Raw genomic sequence first — 17,034 nt, forward strand, 5'->3', positions numbered from 1 at the left:
ACACACATTGCTTGGACTGAGTAACTTGCTTCAGGGCTTGCACTTTTGTTTTCCTATGCAGAAGGCACTTACAGATCTCTTTACAGTTACCTATGCTCCTTATTCTACCTGTTAATTTGACATTTGCACCAAAACCAAGTCTATACAATTTTTATAGCTGCCACTAGCTTGATTTCTTTGATTCAAAAGGATACAAGGACCACATCCTACATGAAGTCAACAAGTCTTTGCAAAAAGTTGTTTTAGGATGCTCAAATGCATGTACTGAAATTAAGGGCAAATGAATTTGATTCTGTGACTTTAAATATCACATAATCTTCAGACTTCAATGTAAAAGTTCAAACAAATTTCTTACTGGTAACTTATTGGACAAAGACTTTCATGACTGGCACCAATCAAGAACCAGCACATGCACAGCAATCGTGGTTTTAGTCTTGCTAAATGTGGCGGTCAGAGTTAAAACAACCATCCCAGAACAGAACAACAGACAGCATTTTCAATTTGAACCAAATTTGGAGGTTGCCACATGCAAGGTTGGTTGGTTAATGGTCTGAGGTTTTGTGGGAATGGTAAGACAATATAAGCATGGAAATTGATAACAATTTAACTGAAGGAGTGAATCTCCAGGATTAATTAATCACAGGATTAACTAAACTGGTACAAGGGGCAATACTCCAATGGAACATTTGTTCAGTTTCATTAAGTAAAAGTAAAGAATTGCAACGGTAGCTCGCTTTACAAAGGCCACGGCCTCAGAGGCCTAATTAATCGTGAGGCGTCAAGTTATCTTGAGATAAGACTCTTCCAATGCCATCCAAGCCCACAATGACAGGCAGGGGAGCTGGCTTGTTACTATGGTAATAAGGCCATGAGGCCCATGTTAACACAGTGATATACCCGAGTGCTGAGACTTGCTCATGAGATCTACATGGGGAATGAGGTCTTTATATAACTGTCGGAAGCAATCAATTCCACACTCCTCTGGTTGGCTCAGAACCAGTAACAAGAACGCTCCACAACTGGTGGAGTAGAAAATGGAGGCAATACTTTGCAGTAGTTTGTCCAGCTGCAACAGGACAAAGATGGACAAAATGGGTCGGACCCAAAATGAATTATCATAGAGCACAGAAAGCAGCTTGTCGGCCCACCACATCTATTCTGACCATAACGTACACTAATCCCATTTACCAGTACTTGGTCCATAGCTCATGATGCCTTGGTGATTCAAGTGCTTGTTCTGATATCCCTTAAATATTGTGAGAGTATCTCTACCTCTACTACCCATCAGGTAGTGCTCACATTGCATCTGGATGATAAAGATCTCTCAGATCCCCCCTTATCTTCCTCCTCAATTAAACCTTTGCCCTCTGGTCTTCAGACACGTCTGCCATGGGGAAAAGTTTCTTATTATCTATCCAATCTATGCCTCCCATAACTTTGTATACCTCCATCAGCCTCCTCTGCTCCAAAGAAAACAAACCCAACCTATCCAGTCTCTCTTCATAACTGAAACACTCCATCCCAAGCAACATCCTAATGAATCCTAGTGCAATCACATCTTTCCTATTGTGTGGCAACCAGAATTGCACACCACATTCCAGCTGTAGCCTAACCAACGTTTTATAACATTGTACCAAAACCTCCCTGCACTTGTATTCTATGCCCCAATGTGGTACTGTCTCAATGGAGCCGAAGAAAAGAATTAGGTCGAAGATGGGTCTTGGAAACAGGATTCAACTCCTTATTGAACCCTGAAAAAGCACGAGAAACTGGCATCACAGAGTGACCCTGAGATCACTTGCTAGGAGAGATGCTGAGTCTGGGACTCAGAGAACGAAGGGAAGCCACAAGTCTGACTGAGACTGATCACTGATTGCCTTGACAGGTAGTATACTGTGCAAGGTGAGAGTAGTGGTACTTTGTGATTAAGAGTCTGAATAAAGTACAACTTTCACCAGGTGTCAGCAGTGTGACTCTAATACGTGTGAATTTGACAGAACACAAATTCCTTTTGAGTGAAATATAATGCTCCTGTACTTGTCAAACCACTAATCAAGTTTGTTCAGGAATTGAACGTGGGTCACTGCAGATAGTGCCAGATCAAAATGCATTTCAGCAAGTGAACACAAAATCCCACTCGAGTTCCAAAAATATTAATAGTTCTGAACGAAACGACAAAGCTACTTAATGGAAAAAAAACTTGTTACCTTGTTCAATTACCGTGCAGAGTGAAATACAAGCAGAATTTTACTCAAGTTTCTACAAGTTTGTGTGACAAAAGGAGATAAGTACTTACCAGAAATGGTGCTTTATCAACTGCTGGGACCTTCCTCCAAATCTTAGTGATCTGTTTACAACGACTTGCCCAATCTGAAGAAATTATTTTTAAAAAAAATTAAGGAACTTCTACTTGCTTAAGATTATCAGCAATTAAAATAAGAATTTAAATATTTTCATCATGTATTTTACAACTAAAACTACAGCGATAATCTTGTTAATTAACTAATCGAACAATGAAAATTAAAAACTGCAAATGCTGGAAATCTGAAATTGGGGAAAAAAACAGTATGTTGAAAATGCTCGGGTCAGGCAGCATCTGTGGAAAGAGAAACAGGTATAAAGTTTGCGGTTGCTGACCCATGGTCAGAACATATGATGCAGGGTTTTTCCCATCTAAAATGTTAACAGTTTTTCTTTCAACTAATCTTACAAACTGGTAACAGGAGCATACCTGGGTAATCCTGTCTCAAGTTAGGGAAGTTGATATTTGCGTAGAGAACAGGTGATATGGTTGATAATTCTCCCAAAGCCTCATCTTTTTCCCATCTCAATATACTTCGCTGGTTATAGGAAAGTCCATCCCCTTCTCCCTCTGTAGGAGTGGTGGGGGTAGTTGGAGTGGTTGGGGTAGCTGGCGTAGCTGGCGTTGTCCACGGGCTCTGTTGCTCTCCACTATCTGGGCTGAAAGGGATACTCCTTTCCCTGTACATCAATCAAAAATGTTATTATATGCAACACATCCTCAATGTGTCTTGTACTTTACAATCTGCCCAGAATAAACCTATTGTCTGAAAGGAACATAGGCCTGGGAATGATAGGTGTTAGAAGATTGAAGAACACATTTTGTTTCCTGGATTCAGTAGCTGCCAATGATACGCAAACAGTCACTGCTGTAGCTCTGCACCTGTAAGTCAAGCTAATGCTCTAATGATGGATTCTAAGCCAGAGAGTTTGCATCATTTTTGAAATCTAATGCGAAGATTATTGGTATTTTCCCCACTCAACTTCAATCAACCTTTGAAGCAGGGTTTTGTCAGCTACTGACAAATGATCACCATGCTGGGTTAACAAGCCAACCTTTTAGTGGTTAATTTCTAGCAGTACTCCTGCACATTCTTGATGACAACTATTATATAAATTTACACAAAGTCTCTTCATTGGGAGTGGACACACTACAATTGGGCAAACAGAAACTCAACTTTTCCATTTTGATGACAGATCAGTCACTCTGGGGAAAAAAAAACTTTGGTACTGTCACTAAGAAGCTGTGTTGCACATTTGACATATCTTATAACACAATATTCAAATTGCAAGCTTTTTTTTGCTTTTACTGAGGCTCTTTCTGCAGCACATTGGGACCAAGACTGGAGAAGCAAAATTGAGATTTCATAACAGCTTCAAATCTGTAAATAATAGTCAGCATTATTTTTAATTAGACCCAAAAAATTAAAAAGATTACCTGCTTTCAAGAAATGGTGACTGACAGACATTGGGAAAAGACTCTCCTGCTGCACATGAAGTCTGTGCTAAAGAACCACCAAGAGCAAGTTGCCCAACGGCCATTGCCCCTCCTATGGAACATAAAGGAAAATAAGATCCCTACTCAGTTCCAAGATGCACAAGGTACACACAGAAAATAAGAGGCAGAAGTTGACCAAACGTCTTGATTAGAATGCAGTTTGCATTACCCACTCCTTTAGCTAATAAAAACAAACGTGAACTCAAACGTAGTAATAACTTTTGTTTGGCATGACTGCCCATGATCATCTCCTTCAATGAACATTTCACATTTTCACAGTCTGTCCCCAAATTCTGTCAGCTTGCTCCAGATTTCTGTACTATCAGGAATTCTTCCCTATTTATACTCAGTTATTTTAAACAGTTCAATCAAATCATCCCATCAACTCTTCATCTCCAAAACATGTTACTCATGCTTCCCTGGGCTCTTAATGACTCAGTATCATAATGACCTGTCACTTGGTTTCCTCTAAGGTCAGCATATCCTTAAGATTGCACCTTCAATGCTTTAAACTTTATTTTGCAATTTTATCTTCAGAACGGGGTATGGGGTTAATGCCTCTGGCAAACCCAGCATTTAATATCCAACCCTACAACTGAGAGGTTTGCTTGAGTGGTTGCTTCAAAGGGCAGTTAAAAGTCAAACCATTACTTTGGGTTTGGAGTCGCACACAGGCCACAGCAGCTAATGATGTCACATCTCCTTCCCCAATGCAGTAATTTCAGGATCATTAGTATTATTCGCTTTCAATTCCAGAACATATTTAATATAATTTAAAAGCCTCTCCGAACATTGTGGGGTTTGAACGTCTCTGGATCATCAATCCAGGAACCACTAATCTTAACCTCTATGCTACTGTATTCCCATTAGCAACTGCACTAATATTTTATGATTAAACCCAGTGCCCCAAGTCTCTTTGATATCGCCACATACTTGATGTAAATTAATCCCTAAATATTTAATGCTAATTTATCTGTGGTTTTTTTCTCCATTTAGATTATCAGATACCTCAATTTTCATGTATAACCATCAAGGAAGGGCAATATCCAGAGAGTAGTGTGTGGCACATGGAGCACCAGGGAGAGATAACATTGTACAATAAAGAACCATTTAGGACATGCTTAACTTTCAGAAATACTTGTTAGGGAAATACTTATTTCAGTTCTTGCCAGGTAACAAGTGAGCAAAAAGGATGGAGGTGGTGCTTTTAAATATTTAGGTCGCAAGCAGCCACGAGAGAGAATCTAAAGAAAACTGAAACTGGAACTTGTGCAATGAGAAAGTTGGTGGTGGCTCTAACAGGGGCAGCTGGGTGTAGAAATACAAACGGCAAGAATACTTGAGATGCCTGGAATTCGTCATGCCTCAAGAGTACAACCCAGTCCCAGAATAATGAACAATCAGGGGTAGAAAGGGCAGAGTAACCCAATGGCATTGCTCCTCACTTGCTGCAGAAAACATTTTCAAAGGGTGCTAGCAAAAGTCCTGGATAGAAAGGAACACTTTTAATGGTGCTCCCATCTCATACAAATAATGTATTTTTGACAAAATATCTAGCTTTAAACATTAAATAAAAACCTCCTGAACTATCCTAGCTAAAGCAACCTATATTCTTAAGGCCAAACACAAGCTCTTTGCTACATAGAACCCCATAACTGTTGAGGATCTCTTTCACCACCTCCAACAGTTCTCTTGCTCTCCTCTTTCACATCTTAGCAGATTAGGAAACATTCAAACAGAGTGAACAGCAAGTGTTTAGGGAAACAGAACAACCATCAGGTACAGAGCAGGGCAATGAACAGACAGTTAAATGAACACAACAGGAAAACTTGGCAACCTGATCAAGCTTTCCCAAGTCTCTCTCTGCATTAACCAACCCAAGTTCTTCCAAAACTAGAGTATTCTACCCAAATATATCCACACTTAGCATTCACACATCAGCTTGATCTTTAATTGTGAATACAATCTGATGTGAGACAGACTACAAGAACCCTGGGCAGGACAGTTAAACTCGTGCTTGCAGAGCATCACAAGGGAAAGGGTGAGATAACAAAGAGTGTGTGGTCTTTCCATGGCTGAAATGAATTGTAGATGAGCTGGAATGAAACAAGTAACATGCACGAGAATTTTTAAAAAAGGGACAGTGAAGCTCAAACCAATAGGTTCAAGCCCCAACCAAGTAATCTATTGAATGGTCTAATACAGCTGACATGTGCTAGCTAAAACTTAACTATATGAAAAATATGTATTCCCTTTACCAGGAAGTAGAGATTGCTGGCTTAATGAAGGTCTGATGAGTTCTCCTAACCCATGGGAAGTGAGAAGATGGCTTTCAGATACTGTTTTGACACTACTCAGTGTTGATTCTGGAAGTGGATGATTTCCCTGTGATCCCAGAACATCAGTGAAGAGCTGCTGTACGTCTTTACTCTCCATTTGTGCCAGTTCTGAATGAAGAAAGAATTTATTCTCGAGATGTAACAGTGAAGCTATTGTATCAATTAAATTATTAAACAAATTCTAAACATCAACATGCTAGAAGCTTAAATCAAATTAAAAAAAAGAATGCATTCCTTTATCATCAACTCCTTGTGGGTCCAATGCCTCCTTTACAAATCAACTAGTTTTCAAATGGGCATTCACAATCTGCCTTTGGATGATTAGCAAAGGCAAAACAATGCTGCACTGTCCCCTCGCAAATGCTTGGAAATATCTTAAGAATATGGCACCAAGAGTCAGTACCTTTATGAAAGAAGACGTGGGGCGAGGGGGGGTTGCAGGGGAACGCGAGGGAAACTGACCAAAAATGCTCGAGAATTCCATTGCCAAGAACAATACTGGTTTATATCAAAGAAAAACATCCCAAGGCGCTTCACATAATTATCACATGGATATCAAATACCACAAAAATAAAGATGGTTGCTAAAAGATGTCGTTTTAAAGCAAGGCCTTAAGAAAAGAAAATATAAAGACACAAGTGCTTTCTGGTTGTGGGGGGTGGGACTGAATTTCAGAATAACGAAAGGCAAAGTCAAAAGGAAATGTTAATTTTGGGAGGCGAGGGTGGCAAAGGGATGTGTAAAACCGAACAAGTTATCAATGTCTTAAAGATATGAATGAGAAATCAAACAGCAGATGGGTTGAAGCAGAGATGTAGTCAAGTGAGGTGATGGAGATGGAAATAAACCATCTTTGTGGAGGAGAACACAGGAAAGTTGTTTGGCTTATGACCAAAACGTGTAGCGAAGCTAAATGCAGTCTGGTCAAGACAGAAACCAAGGTTGGGGAGGGGAGCAGAAAGATATGGTAGCCTGTGCCTGGAGCCAAAGGCATCAACTTAGTTCTCCCTACACTTAACTAGAAGAAAGAAGAGCTCATCTAAAATGTTGGACATTTAATAAGACAGGAGAAAGTGAAATGATAATGCATTAGAGCCATTAGCGACTTCAGTTAGGGCCATTTTTACACTATTCCAGGGCCAGAATGTCGATTGGAGAGATTCAAATGTAAAAATGTGGGAAAGATAAACAGATTTGGGAAGTAACGCCCCATTTAAAGACTTAAAGAGAGGGAGATTGAATATGGAACAGTAGTTTGCAAGGACAGAGGAATCAAGAGCAGGATTTAAAAAAAGACGTTGGCCTTTTTGAAGGGAAGCAAGACCAACTGAGGAAACCAAGCCATTTACGTTGGCTAGCATACAACTCTGGAACAGGAATTGAATAATGAGAAATTTAGTGAAAATGCAGTTCAAGGAGCAGGATGTGGACTTCATGGACAATGGTCTGGAGAGAGCAAAAGGGGTAGGCATAATAGAACATGGAGAAAGTCACAGGTTCAGGGATGTGTGGGAAAGGGGAAGGATGAAGCCTTAATGAAGACAATAGTCTATCTATTTGGCTCCTGACACTTATAGAAGCTGAGGATAAAGAGAAATAGAGGTTTTAGAAAATCTTTTATGGTGGAAAAAATAAGCCAAGGGTTATAACTTGCTCTTCACCTTAAAACAATGAGTGGTTTTGGTTGAGATGTGTGAAGCTTAATTTCATCTGATGTTGTCCAAACAGGTTTGCTGCTGAATGAATAAATCAGTTCTGTGCTAGAAATGTTCAGGTATGTCTTGGATATTGGGAACAAGATTGGGCCCATACTAGAGAAAACAAGATGGGTGAAGTGAAAGTTTTACTGGAGAGAAAGGGAGAGATGAGAGTTTGGGAAACTACCAAGCACATCAGTAAGTTTGAAAGTCCAACTCCAGGTGACTTGTTGTCACTTTTAATCCTTTATCCCGCATATCAGTATTCTAAATCTTATATAGACAAAGATAAAAACTTAAACAAAACATTGAACTGTAACTCTATACATTCTTAACTTGTAAACTGCAGCTTCAAAAAAAACCAAAAGCAATTCCATCCCCCACCCCCAGGATCCGTTTTTTTTTTAAAAAAATGCTCTAATACCTACCCTCTGTTACAATCTTGTCAAGATCTGAGCTGAGGGCACCCTCCACTGGAACATCATTAAAAGCTTGGTTTCGCTTTGAGCTTTCATCAGGGTGACTGGATGAAAGTTCATCCGTAATGGATGAGACGTCAATCCCAGCTTAAAGAAAGGAGCACCATGATAAGTTACTGAACAGAATTTTTGGCAGATATGTAGACAAAATGGAGTAAATTTCAATATCATTTAAAAGGGAAAAAGTGTAGGTTGCCTCCTCAAATATTAAGTTTGATATGAATAATGTTTCCTCCCAAAGGAAATGACAAAAAAAGTTTTAAACATTATTATAAACATCTACTGATTTGCGGGAAATTAGTCAAATAACAAATACAAACCCAAAATATGACATGACTGATACTGTTAAAATTCACAACGAAGTAATGGCAGGTTTCAGTCTAGGGCCTGCTTATCAATCAAATTCATTAGCAGTCCTATTTCCACTCAAAATACAAGGTGGAGCACAACACAGCGAGACACTTTATTTATGGTTGTGGAAACAGACTATTCTCACGACATATTACAACAAACATTGCTTCTTGTTAGGTACACCACTGAAATTTAATGGCTTTGTTACTTATGGAATGTCATCTTCAACTCATGAATGAAGGTCACAAAACTCAAAAATGATCAGCATTTGTTATTTAGAAGGTCATTCTAAGAAGCGAACTAAAGCTCCCTCAGTGGCTCAGTTGGTAAAGTCACTATCGAACAGCTATACAAACCAGTGATCTCATGCATTATTGCTGGCTTAATAGTTGATGTGTAATAATTGACCTCTGTGACCGTCGTCAAAAAGTAATAAAAAACCCTAAAAAGTCTCCAAAAAAAGCGCCAAGGACTTGCTTTGAGGTAACTTTCCTAATTTTAGTGAGATTTCAATATCAGTAATTAAAGGATGCACAATTTAGATCTCAAAAAGAAATCTACATTTCCTGAATGGTTATAAAACTACAGGCTATCAGGCTCCCAAAAAATGAATTAAATTTATGAAATACTCAAACTGATAAAGCTAATATTGATACCATATTCAACTTCTCAATGATTACCTGCCCAGACAAATCAACTGCAAGTAATCATAAGTGGCTAGTATTTGGCCTGGTGACTGCAACAAACATAAGCAAAGCGCCAAGTGGAGCTCAATCCAGAGAACTGCAACACATTTGGCGAGGGCAAACAAATCAAGTACAGAATAACTGGTAAATGAATAGAGTGTGGAAGACAAAAAGGACCTTGGAGAGCATGCTAGGGCTGGACAAGTTTAGGTGTGAGGAGAGATTGGTTAGGCTGGGGTTGCTTTTCTTGGAACAAATGAGGTTGAGGAGAGATTTAATTGTGTATGAAATTATGATGGACCTAGACAGACTTGATAAGATGGACCCAAATCCCTCAGTACAAAATTCAATAACTTGGGGATACAGATTTTAGATAGTTGGTGAAAAAATTGCAGCAGACAGTGGAGGTCTGAACACACAATCCCTGAAAAGGTGATGTCAGCAGAAATATAGCCTATAATGGTTACAGCACAAGAGGTGAAAGAGGAATTGAACTGCATAGCTATTTTTTTTTTGGCCAACATGGATACCTTGGAATTTCTATAATTCTTCTAGAGTAAAACAAGAGATGCATACAGATAAAGAAGAATGCATTTTTTACAGAGGCTATGAGTGGTATTCGCCAGGAAGACGAGCACCACCATAGGTGCATCTCAACATGTTGAATTATACCAACATTCTGAATTAAATTCAAACATCCACAGACACGTACACTGTCATGTGCATATGGAAGTCAGTCCCAGGTTGTGGCATTATTTGGAACTTGTGCTTTTTATGCTCAATTTAAATAGCGGATTAGTGATCAATTTCTGAAAGAGGAACAAAACTGAAATATCACCTTCGCTGCTCAGCAACTTCCTGGGATGGTAATAAGTCAGGTCAATTTTGTGACTGAACTATCCTTGGTTACAGTGTAAAAAGTAGATCCAAGTCTGACATTACTACTGTCATCATAGGATTAAATTTAATTAATTGCAGTGGAAAAAGCTACACATGAACCTGGATTCGAAACTGTAAACAAACTGCCACACAAAGGAAAAGTGTATAAATTAAAGTAGTACATTGGAGGCACATGTTAAGAAGCCAGACAACAAAAACAAGGAAAGCAAATAACTACCTTAAAACTTTGGAATAGCTCCCAAATTTTTTTCCCCTACTTAAACCATTTGATTTTCACACACCCTTCGGCTCAAACCTCAGGCCAGTCTCTTGATTAGAGCTAGCTGTTTTCACATTGTTTCACAGAATACACCAAACCAATCACTTTGTTCATGAGCTATTTCCAATTGAATTGGTCAGACCCAAGACAAGGGGTTGCCCTGATAAACCCAAGCCTGCTTGATAATCAAACAAACCAATTACCCCACTATACTTTCAAACTATTACTTGCTTAAAAATTTGCCTTCGGTATTAAAATTAACGACGGATCAATAAGCCCAATTCCTTATGCAAGTACTACCTTCTTAATAATTCAGTTTGGTTACTGAAAAATTCTAATTTCCCAAAAATTGACCCCAATTCTATACTGGTATCCCAGGTGAGCGTACATCTTTGTACAGGCAGAGTCTTCTTGTCTTCACATGAATTGCAAAAGGCTTTGCAGGCTATTCTGATGTATAACAATGCATAAAAGAATTCCAGCAAAAAGTGAACTTCCACTGAATAGAAGATGTGCATTGTGTCACTCACTGTGTCTTTAGAAGCCATGCACAGGACAACAGTCAACACATTCTATTGAAGGCATCAATAATCACAATTAGCAGTTTCAGACGTACGCCTACAATATTGTCATCATCTTATTATTCAACTCTGCAGGACAATTAGCAAAATAAAAACGGGATTTACCAACAATCTCAATTAGCAGCAGTCAACTCAACTGCTTGTGCATGGATTAGTTTGGATACAATAGTATCAACTTCCCAAATCTATCAACACACTTCATTCTGTGCAAATAACACTGATCACAATTACATCTCCCTATATATAAAAAAATCTCCTGACTCTCGTCTGTTGAATGTACTTGACGCTTCCTGGGAAACAGTCATAAGGGTGCTGACAACTTTACATTCATTCATTCTCACTGGTTGTTACCCAATCAAGTTCTGCAGGCTATTAATATTAGAGCATATCACAACCAAGTCAGATGCTGAAATCAGCCAAAATTCACAAAGGTAATCTTCCCACTGGTAGTAGGGTTTATTGGTGGTGATCAGCTGAGAAAAGAATGGGACACAACTGCAACCCATTTGAAAATCAGCTAAGCCAGCACAGGCCAGGCTTCAAATCTGGGATCCTCTGGTCCATAATACTAAGGGTCACTCCACTTGGTATGATCACCAACTTGCCCAAAAACCACCATAATAATTTTATACAGGAGACTGGGAAAGCTTTGAACAAACTGGCAAATCAGCTTATAAATAAATACTATGGTGCAAACAAAATTCATTTTTTGTAAACCTGGACATTTAGTTGAATGAATGAAATTTGCACCAATGATCAGTGACAAGACGTGTGCATGCTCAATCTGCCAATAAATGCCAAAAGACTCCCATGCCTCAAAACAGTTTTTATATTCAACTCACTACACCTTTACGACAATGCAAATATTTGATTAAGTATAAACTATGACGCAGGACAATCTACAATCACAATTGTTACTTCTGAGATATTTTGTGAATGCAAACTGATTTTGACATGCATTTTACAGACAAAATTTCAGAAGATTTAAAGGCAAGAAAGCAAAAAAAAAATTACGTTCACAATTGCTAAAAAAATTTTTTTTTAGCACTTGACCAGTAACTCGCTGAATAGACTGGTGATGTCACGTGAATATCCTCTATGAAGATGCAAGCAGACATACAAGCACCCAGGTACAAACTACTGATGTTAACACGTGAACACGCAAATAGTGGCGAGAGGGTCTGACTGCTTACCAAAGGGAGAGAGGGAGCTGTCTGCGTGGAAAGGACTGAGATCGAAACCTAAAAACCCAAAAGTACAATAAAAACAAAAAAGGTAAAAATGAACAGTAGCAAGAAAAAGCCATTTACTCTTTCCAACCAAAAGAGTCCACAACCATCCCTGTATGATGACACAGCCCAATCACTGTGTACGGCCTAAACCAAACGAGTTTCATGACAAACATCAAAGTGCCATGGAGTATTCCAGAATCTCTACCGATATCGCATGTTAACCAGAAAGCTTGCATTCTAGGAATAACTCTATGGTCAGTGTAGTGAACCAATCAAATTACAAGCAGACTAATATGCTCATAAATGAAACAATAAATGGATGTGCGCAAATGGGTCCTAGTCTGACATTTACAGTCGTGTCATTGGTTAAGTGTACATTTACAAAGCCCATAGTGGATATCTACGCTGCTGCAATACTAGTGCAAACTGAAGGTAATCCAACCTCTATAATCAAATTGATAGAAAGGTGGATGATAATAACCGTGGCCATAGCCCACTTCAGGGAACATTCATCCTGGAAAAGGGTCATTAGTAATCAACTTTATGTTTTAAGGAAATAGAAAAATAGCTAACTGAAATAAAGTGCTTATTGTTTCTAAACAATGTGACTTTAAAGCAAGAATTAAAGACTGCAGAAGGTAAATATTGATACACAATATTAAAAAGCAGCATAACTTTACTGCTTCAATGCCTTCAACTAATTCCCCAGGAGTAACATGCAATGGATTGTTAATTTTTTTTCAAAGGCAGTTCGAATGTTTCATGAGTCCTGTCTTCCCATAGGCACATGCACCATTTCAACAATGTAGAAAACACTGGAGTGTGCGAGAAGACATAAGGAGAATCAGAAGCTTGATAAATTCAAAATTGCTCGAAACGAATCTATTTAAAATGAAATAACTGCTCACCAAGAGTCAGTCATTGCAGTAAGCTTTTTTCAAGCCCGTGCCAATTTTCCACTCCCACTCTGACCCCCTACGCTGTTATAACAAGGCACAAAAACTTGAGGAACTGCACCTCATCTTCCATCTAGGCATGTTGCAGCCTTCTAGACTCTAGAACTTCAGATAACTCACTTACTCTGTTTGCATCAGAACTGCTCAGTTCTGTTGCAAATCCATCTGTAACATTGGCTCAGTTTTTCTCTGTCCATTAGCATCGATTAACCTGCCAGGCATTTCATACAGCTTTGCATTTTGCAGCTTTTTACATTCTTTTATTGTGCTCTCCCTAACTGCCCTCATTTCACAGCTTTTATGTTCCTTTGTTCACGTGCACTCTCTGTCAACTGGATGACTTCATCTTCAGTTTATCCCCACCACAATCCAGGCCTCACCATATCAGAGATGATCCCCTTTGTCTTATCCATTTGCAACCCCCCCCCCCCCACTAATCCTCTGCAATTGCATCTTTTCCCCCCAGTTCTGACAAATTGTCTTTGACTCGAAACATTAAATATTTCTCATTCCAAGAGGCTGCCTGATGTGCTAAGTGTTTCCAATATTTTGTTTTTATTGTAATTTTTAAGTTGTTTTGCAAAAAATAGAGAATTGCATAACATTAGATTAGAACCCTATTTCTATATTCTCAAAATATATAACTATATGAATTGGAAATGTTCCAGAAAGTACGTTATATGTAGGAGTGCATAATAGTTACAGAATTTTGATCACTTAAAGTATATATTTGGTGGTCTCCTATGGTCAGCTTCAAACACTCGATATTTCTGATGGCTGGCTACTTAGATGGAACAATTTTAAAGTGGCTTGTTCCTTCAAAGCCAATTCCCTTATATACTCCTTTCAAAAAAATGGTCCAAGCCAGCAAAACATCCAGTTTGTGGCTTGTAGACTCTACCAGTTAATCATGGGACAGTTATGGCTGCTTCAAAGTTACTGCACCTTGGCCAGAAAATCAGATGAAATGAATGACTTTTATTTCAAGAAATAAAAACTCTTGAACCTGCTATGCCATTTAATAAGATTACAGCTGAACTGACTGTAAACTTCACCTTCCCTCAGTAACCTCTCACCCCCTTGCTTGCCAAGAATCTATCTCTGCCTTCATAATGTTCAAAAAAACCATTTCACTACCCCTTGAGGAAGAGCGTTTTAAGGGTTCACAATCCTCAGAGAGAAAAATGTCACCCCATCTCTGTATTAAATTATTTTATACCTCATAATTTTTAAATCCCTCATTTTTAAACAGTGACAAGTTCTAGATTTTCCCCCACAAGAGGAAGCACTGTCTCCATTTCCACATTCAATATACTAGAAGCAAGACTGGTGAAAGGCAATTAACAAATGTTACAAGATACATCTTCAAAGAAACACCAAAAACTCTTAGAAAACTCAACTCTATAGATTAGCACAAAACATTGCAGGTTTTTAATCATAGCATAAAATAAATTTCCTCAATATTCCTTTTGTGTTTTGTTGCTGATCTGATCAAATCATTAATTCCTTCATTGACATCAATATCAAATATGCAAAAGACAAAACATCTTTGGGATTTGTGCAAGGCCACAGGCGTGATTTTGATGCATTTACAAATTTTGCAGAATGAAAGTTTATCATTATGATAGGTTCATTTTATGGGATGGGAAGAAATAATTTGATATTAAGGGCAAACAGATCAGAGCAAATGTACCAGAAACAGGAGATCAGCAAATAGACACAAGGTGGTGTGTCCTCACTGTCAATGTGGAAAGGAGAGAGATGTCCCAGGAGTCAAATTTCCAGGGCAGAAGATAGGCTTCAAAAACAAATCCAAATCCCAGACCACAAAATGGGCTTTAGGCCTCAGGAAAGTGCATTTTTCCCCCCAACACAGCTACCAATTTTCTAATACAATTTTTAAAGTTTATACATTTCAAATTGTTTTTATAATTTATACAAAAACATGTTATAATTTATAAATGTCAAATGGCTGAGTGAAAAACATGCCAGCCTTAAGAATTTATAATTTTCAGCAACTTAATTGACCCCTTTAAAAATAATGACAGCTGATTTTACAGTCCCACTTACAATATGCAGATTAGTACATTTCCAGTTCTGAGGGCTCCAATGATGCAACATAGAAGGGCTACTGAGCCTGTGTTGACTTTTCAAAAGAGATATTCAGTTAGTCTCACTTCCCTTCCCAATAGCCTTTTAAAATATACATCTGATTTCCTCTGGAAAATTGTTGGTGAATCTGCTTCTACTACCCCTTCAGGTAGCCAATTCCAGTTCATAAATAGCTCTTTTAAAAAAAAGTCTCCACCATGCACCCCTCTACCCCCATCTTTCAAGCAAACAGGGTTATTGACCTGAAACGTTAACTACTTCTCTCCCCACAGAATGCAACCTCACTTGTTAACTTTTTCCAGCATTTTGTTTTTATTTCAACCATTCACAGGTGTTACATGCTATAAAAAAGTCGCCTTCATCATAACTCAAGAAGAGAGCTATGAACACACCACATGGATTTCACAGTGAGACTCGATGCATGCTATATGAATGGTGGCGGCAATGATGGGCACTGTCTGAATAAACCATGTTTCCATGTTTTCACTGTAGAATATTATTAACCATACTTTCAACACCTGTGTCTATTTTTTCCTTACATAAACCTCATTAAATGCATTATGTGTCATTGAGGTTGCAAAGAACAGACTAAAATGAAGGATTACATAGAAATTAAAATAAATTTACATTAAAAAGCTTATCAAGATGAAAAAGGAATTTGTAAATCTATTTGGATGCAGTACTTTGAACTTTTCTTCTGCAAAAGTGAGAAAAAAGAGAGGAAGTGGGATGAAGATAGTTGGTAGGGATAGGGGGAAAGAGTGAGGATAGAAAATAAAAGAGGATATTAAATGGAAGAGCGAATGCAAGAGTGCACTGGATAAAAGGTAATCTTATAGGGGACATGATGAGGCACAAGACAACTGTACAGCAAGAGGAAGGGCATCTCCACCCATCTTGGTGTCAGGGGAATAGAACAGGAAATAGCAAGCTAATGTAGGACTACATGCAAAACTGGTTTTTGAAACTGGGAATGTAGGAGTTTGCTAAAGGAATGTTACATTCCTCAGCTCCTTGAACCTTGCCTCCCTCAGTCCCTTGCCTCATTTCTCTGCACTTTATAACTCTTAACACCTCCTACTATCTCTGTATTTCTCTTTCATGCTCACTGCACTGGCTGGGCCGGCTGGTGGGGGTAGGGGTGCAGGGCTGCAGAATAAAGAGAAAGGCGGAGATGTATGGGAGAGAAACAGGGTTGGGGGTTGGGAGAAAGAGACAAATCAGACACAGTGCTTGAAAATAAAAGTCAGCTGTTCCATTTAGTGAGATGGAAAATCATAGGAAACACTTAGCAGTAGGAAGCAGTCACGTACACCGAACGTCATGATGGTGAACCTGGAATCAGTAAGTGAAAATAGTTGTGGAACACACACAAGCACATTGTTGAGGAAACCAATCCGGACACCACTACCAGAGTCTCCGGCAGTGCCTCCTCCTCCCCAAACTGAGTCACAACAGGACTTGAAATCTCCCTCTCATAGTCCAAACACCTCATCTACAACAAAAAAACCCTGAAGTTCCTCAACCCCATTTTCAGCAGCTTTACTATTTTAGAATGATGAAAATACTGAGGATCTTTAGGCCAGTTTGTGGCAACATCAAGTCAAGAGCTTAAAAAAGAGTGGAGTTGTAGCAGCTCGAGG

General features: G+C 38.7%; 1 protein-coding gene across 1 annotated transcript in view; it reads right to left on the minus strand.

Annotated features, from left to right (window-relative positions):
• Positions 1-17,034, minus strand: part of kmt2d (lysine (K)-specific methyltransferase 2D) — a 148,655-nt gene that overhangs the window by 74,733 nt on the left and 56,888 nt on the right. Inside the window, exons 26-30 of the mRNA XM_052009427.1 lie at positions 8,264-8,401; positions 6,058-6,246; positions 3,740-3,851; positions 2,732-2,982; positions 2,297-2,370 (exon numbers count right to left, since the gene is read on the minus strand). Of these exons, the coding sequence (XP_051865387.1) occupies positions 2,297-2,370; positions 2,732-2,982; positions 3,740-3,851; positions 6,058-6,246; positions 8,264-8,401 (764 nt within the window). The remainder of the gene's footprint in view (positions 1-2,296; positions 2,371-2,731; positions 2,983-3,739; positions 3,852-6,057; positions 6,247-8,263; positions 8,402-17,034) is intronic.

The sequence above is a fragment of the Pristis pectinata genome, chromosome X (genome assembly GCF_009764475.1).
Source record: "Pristis pectinata isolate sPriPec2 chromosome X, sPriPec2.1.pri, whole genome shotgun sequence".
NCBI lineage: Eukaryota > Metazoa > Chordata > Chondrichthyes > Rhinopristiformes > Pristidae > Pristis > Pristis pectinata.